Here is a 6,162-nt window from a genome sequence, read left to right as displayed (position 1 = left end):
CCTCCAGAGCCATCTGGGTCTAGTGCCAAGATATATATCAGGATGACTGGAGATGGCCCTGGATGCAGTGAAAGACTTTGGCCTTTTAAGCTAAGGCCTTTCACAGGTCTCTGTTTGCCTGAGGCAGTGTCCACTCTGTTAAGTGGTGTTTCAGTAACTGCTAGATTTCTGGGTTTTGCCTTTTCCCTTTTCTGTGACAGAGTTTTGTTTGGACTTTGCAACAATCAACTTTGTCTTATCACATTTCTTTCTTCTTTTTTTTTTTTTTAGTTTGTGAAATGTGAAGTTTATTACATCTTTAAACTATCTTTATACACTCTTCTATATCACAGAGCTAACCGCCAGGTAACCAACATTGTTGCACTTCCCTCTGTGTAGCTTATTTTTCTTCTTCAAAGTCAGTTGGCTTCTTCCTCTTTGACTTCTCAAACTCCTGGGTTCCCCAGGTATAGAGGAAGTAAAAGCCTATAAATGGGGGCGTGACCTGCAGAATGGAGTCCTGCGTCCTGTGTAACAAATTCAGGATGCCCTTCGTGAAGTAGCTGGGGAAGGCTTTCTGCTCAAACGGGGACAGGCTATAGGAAATGAAGTACCTTACCTGGATCAGGTTGCTGAATTCCCAGCCCATCTTTGCAGTGCTTTTGGTCCCTGTGTGAGGACACTTCATCCTCCAAAAGCTGCGGCTCCTTCCTCCAGACCCTTATATTCTGTCTTATCACATTTCAGCGGCTTAGGTCAATCTTATACTTTTTGTAGGCTATTGGAACCCAAAAGACCATCTATTCAGCAAGGTGAGAATAACCTTTAATATGATGTTGCAAAGACTAACATGGTTGATGTGCTGATTAGTTTTACTAAACTTTTTTTTCCCCTCTTTAAATTTTGTCAAAAGGGTCAGCTTACTGGGCTGAAAGAGAGGGTAAGGATATATCTGGAAATGGATATAATGTCAAGACAAATAGTATCAATAAGAAAGAGATAAGATTTTTTTAAAAGGAAGCATGGGGTTCAGAATGAGTGAGGTAATACTTTCACTCTACTCTTTCATAGAGTCAGGCAACACACAGAAGCCTTTATGCAGTTCTCAGTACCCTATTTTAGGAAAGACATTGACAAATTGCAGCATGTCTAGAAGAGAGTGACCAAGATGGTGAGAATATTGGACATCTAGGAAGTTTACCCTGAAGAAGAGAATACTTAAGGGAGTAAACTATTTCAAGTATCTGAAGTATTTTTCCAGATTGACCACCACACCCTCTTAAATACTATTCTCTTTCCTTTGGCTTTCTTGTTATTATGTAATTTTCCTATCTGTCTGACCTTTCTGTTAAGAGTAGCACTCTCAAAAAAAAAAAAAAAAGAGTAGCACTCTCCCAAGAATTTGTCCTGGGCCTGTCTATCCCTGTCTCTGTCTCTCTGTCTGTCTCTTTGTCTCTTTCCTCTCTGTCTCTCTCTTTGTCTCATTCTGTCTCTGTCTCTGTCCCTGTCTCTCCTCATCTCATCTCATAATCCCCCATGTGTTCAACTATCATCCTTATGCAGATGACAACCCCCAAATCTATGTATCCATCTTTAATCACTCCCAATTTCTAATCCCACATCTCCAACTGCTTACTGGACATCTGCACCTGGATCAACGTCTCCAATTCAACATGTCCAAAGTAGAACTCTTATCATGCTTCCTATCTAAGACCATCTTTCCTCCAAGATTTCTTGTTTCTTTTCAGGGCATTGCCAGTTCACAACCTGATAGCTATCCTTAATTTGTCTCTTCTCCTTCATCCCCCAATCTACAATTCTCTCTTCTGTGTCCTCTCAGTTTACCTGGCCATTCTTACTGGCCATGCCCTCAAAACCTCTTGGACTATTGCAATAACTTCCTAGTTAAGCTCCCTTCTTCCAGTTTCTCCCCTACCCACCTCATCCTCTATACAGCTACCAAGACACAGGTCTGACCACATCACATCCCTAGGCAAAAATCTTCAGCAACTCCCCATTGCCTCTACATTTTCTTCTACTTTTATATTCTTTTGATTCTGCTTTACTTCTTTCTGTTGTCTCATTGTCATTAGCTTCCATCTACCCAATTCTGATTCTTAAGGAATTATTTTCCCCACTCAGCTTTTGTACCTCCTTTTCCATTTGGCCAATTGCATTTTTTTTCAGGGCAATGAGGGTTAAGTGACTTGCCCAGGGTCACACAGCTAGTAAGTGTCAAGTGTCTGAGGCCGGATTTGAACTCAGGTACTCCTGAATCCAGGGCTGGTGCTTTACCACTGTGCCATCTAGCTGCCCCACCAGCTGCATTTTTTAATGAGTTGTTTTCCTCAGTCAATTTTTGTCCTTTTTCCAAGATATTGACTCTCTCTTGTATAACTCTTGTTTCTTTTCCTATTTTTTCTTCTACCTCTCTTATTTGGTTTATAAAACCCTTTTTGAGCTCTTTGAAGAGGGTTTTTTGGTCTCCAGACCAATTCTTCTTCCCCTTTAAAGCCTCACATGTAGGCATTTTATCATTGTTGTCCTCTGAGTTTATGTTTTGATCCTCCCTGTCACTATAGTAATTGTCAATGGTGAGGGTTCTTTTCTATTTCTTATTCATATTTTAGCCTCTTTTGTGCCTTTTAAGGTTTAGTCCTGCTCTTGGGGTACAGTATGCACTCTTCCAAGCTTCTTTTGCTGGGGGCCAGGGGCTGAGCCACTGGCTTTCTGCTCTGAAGCCTCAGCAGCTTGCAGCTAGCAGCTTGCTCACTGCACTGGAGTGGCCCAGTCTATTGGCCCTGTTGGGTAAGCAGATACCCCAGTTGGCAGATTGCCTTCTGCACTGGGGCTGGAGGCCTCACAACTGGCCTGCTGTGCCACTAGCTTGCTGAGCTAGGACCTTGGGTCCTCAGCTGCTAATCTGTGCTGTGACTAAGAGCCTTCTGCTGACTTGCCCAGACACCCTCTGCACTGAGCTGTACTCTCCTTTCACCCAGATGAAACAGAACTTTCTTGAAGATCTTGTAGGTTATCTTAAGTCAGAAGATTGTTTCACTCTGGTTCTTTTTGCAGGTTTTGAAGCTCCAGAATCTGTCAAGATGCTTAATTTAATGTTTCTGAGGGAAATTTAGGAGAGCTCAGGCAGCTTCCTGGTTTCACTCCATCATCCCCATTGCCTCTCAAATCAAATATGAACTTTCTAGGTAAGCATTTAATGTCCTCCACAATTTGGCTCCCACCTTTGCAGATTTACTTTGTTTTACTCCCTTTCATGTAGTCTACATTCCTGCCAAATTGGCCAACTAACTGTTATTCTGAACTTCACATTCCATCTCCCACCTTTACACAGGTTGTCACACACGCCTGGAATGTACTCCCTCGCCTCCTAAAGGAAGCCTTTCCTAATCCTCCCTAGTTATTAGTGTTCTTTCCTTTGTCCAAATTTTCTTGCATATACTTGTAGCTGGTGTCTCCCTTAAAGATGCCTCAGGTTCAAGGCATACTTTGGGTCAGTGGCCACTAAAATTATTCAGGGGGATGGGGTGGTCAGCTGAAATCAAAACCACAATTTCTCCCCCACAGATATTTCTCTTGCCTATTTCAAGATAGCTCAAATCTTACTTTCTGAAAGAAGTTTTTCTTGGTCCCCACCAACCCACCCATTCACTACCAGTGCCTTCCCTCTGAGAGGGGCTTCCATTTACATCATTACATTATATGTCTTCCATGTACATGGTTATTTTCCTGTTGTCTCCCTCATTAGTTTAGGGACTCTTAGAGCAGGTACTGTGTTTTTGCCTTTCTTTTTTTCTTTCCCCATTGCTTAGCACACAGTAAATGCTTGATAGGTCAGCCAGAGAACACATAAACTAAAAGCAGAAGGCATTACTTGAAATGAAAAACAAGGTGAACAACAAAGGGCTAAACAAAGCAAAAATTGGCCTGGCACCCAATTCCAAACCGGTTCTCTCCTTCCTGTATTCAAGTATGGGGGAGGGGCTTGGTGCTGGTCTGAACTGCTACTTCCATAGAATGAAGAGATACAAGTCCCTCCAGTAGAGTATTAGGTAAGTGGTTACAGTAGCAGAATTTGGGGCAGTCTCATTTTGGTTTGGGGGGTTTTTCTTTTTGCTGCACTTCCTCTTCCCCTAACACCATTGATAGAGGGAAATGAAAAACTAACCAATAAGAAGCTGCTTATACTCTGTCTGGCTCTGCCTAGTCTGGTCCTCTTTCATTCTTGGCCTGACAGGATAGAGCACTGATCCACAAGGTCTACGTGACCAACCTGCTCTTTTCTCTGCTGGCCCCACACCCCTGCCAGGTTCAGTTCACTTCATAGTACTGTAGGCTAGGGCAGGGTGGGCATCTCTGTGACTGCATCTCTTTTTCTGTTTTCTTCTGTGGAATAGGTTGACTTGCAAAGTAGTAGGTTCTTCTTCATCGGAGGTCTTCAAGAAGAGGCTGGATGACCATTTTTGAGCCTTTCCTGGGCCTAGACCCTCAGGCCTTTATCTTATCACCTCTGTTAGCCCAGATCCAGATACAGACTAGATCTTATCCAGCCCTTCATCTGTACCATCTCACTATCTTTTTTCACACTTCCCTACTTAACTCTACTTGGATGAGCACCCTAGCCAACAGACCTGGACCTCTGTACCCTACATCTCCCAAATCTATGGCCCTGAGAAAGTTAATATTTTTATCTTTGGAACTCCTGCCCCAGGGGCCCAGACTTTTTGATTAGTGACTTCATGCTTATGAAGTGGGCAAACTATGCCACTGTATCTAGCTGGCCCAAGACCCTAGATTATGATTCGCTTTCACATCTTATCCAGCTATTCATCTTAGATATAGCCACTTACCTGCTGACAAGATAACTACCCACAATAAAGTCAGCAGTACCATTGATTCTAGTGTCAGCTGACTGCCCAGTGGATCAGTTTACTATCCCTGGGACTTCCCAGACCATAACTCCTTCCCTGGACATCACTTTTCTGTGTTGTCTGTTATAATGTAAGGTACTTAAGGGCAGAGACTGTCCCTCACACTTAAATCTCCAGTGCTTAACACAGTGCCTGGAAGATAGTAAGTGCTTAATAAATGCTTTTTCATCCCTTTGTTAATGTTGTAAAAGTCATTCAGATATAGGTTGGACTAGCTGGTCTCTGAGGTCCCTTCTCTTAGAATCTGTGGTTCTCTAGCCTGGCATTTAAGGGCTTTGACAATAGGATTCCCACCCTAACTTTCCAACCATAACACCCCTTTGCAAACTCTTTAGCTCAGCCCAACTGCCATCCATGCCCTTGTCAGCACACCACACACTTCAGCCTCCTTCTTTTGTTCATGACATTCCATATGTCTAGAATGCCCTTTATCCATCTCTTTGATAAATTACAGATGCCTGATTCAAATTATACCATTTACTACCTGTCTGATCACGTGTTTAGGTCAGTGGCCTTCATGGCCTGTCTCTTCCTATCTTTCCAGCCTTCTAACATTTTGCAGCATCTCACCCCCTGTCGATTCAGTGGCACTGGCCAAGCTGCTCCTAAAGAGTTTTCACTGGCTCTCCCCCAAACCAAGCCTGGAATGCTCTTTCCTTCATCAAGCCGGCTTCCCTGGCCAAGAAGCCTTGCCCAGTCCTTAACCTTAGTGCTTTCCCTCTGAAATTCCTGCTCCCACACCCGCACTCATCCAGTCTGTATTTGGTCCACAGTTGTTTGCATGTCTCCACACCCCACCCCCCCTTAGATTGTGAGCTTTAAGGAAAAGAGTTGTTTTTTTTCAATCAGCAGAGTTTAGCACAGTGCCTGGCACATGGTAGGGTACGCTTAATAAATGCTAGTTGGCTAACATAACTCAGTTGTGCATCTCAAGCACCTATCATGCAATATTGGACATGATACCAAACTAAGCTGATGAGCTCTTGCAAGGTCAACCTTTGCCCATCTATTGTTGCTTAGCAAAGACCTCTGCATACATTAGGCACTTAATGTTTCCTGGGTGAATAAACGGGTATTGCGGAGGCCTTTAATTGGGGATAGCCTCCCTCACTTGTGGTTGCCAGAGCTCCTGGCCTCTGGCCCGCAGCGAGTTTGGGGTTCAGGATCTGCCCCTTCTATGGAGACGGCTCCAAGTCCAGCTCGCCACACTAGGTGTCGCTACGACCCCTCTCCA

General features: G+C 43.7%; 2 protein-coding genes across 2 annotated transcripts in view; one reads left to right on the top strand and one right to left on the bottom strand.

The window, feature by feature from the left end:
* Positions 1-379: 379 nt before the first annotated feature.
* On the bottom strand, positions 380-628 carry LOC122735717 (cytochrome b-c1 complex subunit 8-like). Its single transcript, XM_043977451.1, has one exon. The coding sequence runs from the start codon at positions 626-628 to the stop codon at positions 380-382; it is 249 nt and encodes an 82-aa protein (XP_043833386.1).
* Positions 629-3,876: 3,248 nt separating this feature from the next.
* LOC122745612 (zinc finger protein 16-like) overlaps positions 3,877-6,162 on the top strand; it is a 56,221-nt gene continuing 53,935 nt past the window's right edge. The window contains exon 1 of the mRNA XM_043990995.1: positions 3,877-3,967. Within this exon, the coding sequence (XP_043846930.1) occupies positions 3,877-3,967 (91 nt within the window). The remainder of the gene's footprint in view (positions 3,968-6,162) is intronic.

The sequence above is a fragment of the Dromiciops gliroides genome, chromosome 1 (genome assembly GCF_019393635.1).
Source record: "Dromiciops gliroides isolate mDroGli1 chromosome 1, mDroGli1.pri, whole genome shotgun sequence".
Taxonomy (NCBI): Eukaryota; Metazoa; Chordata; class Mammalia; order Microbiotheria; family Microbiotheriidae; genus Dromiciops; species Dromiciops gliroides.
The sequence above is the reverse complement of the archived record's forward strand: the minus strand, read 5'-3'. Positions and strand labels throughout refer to the sequence as shown.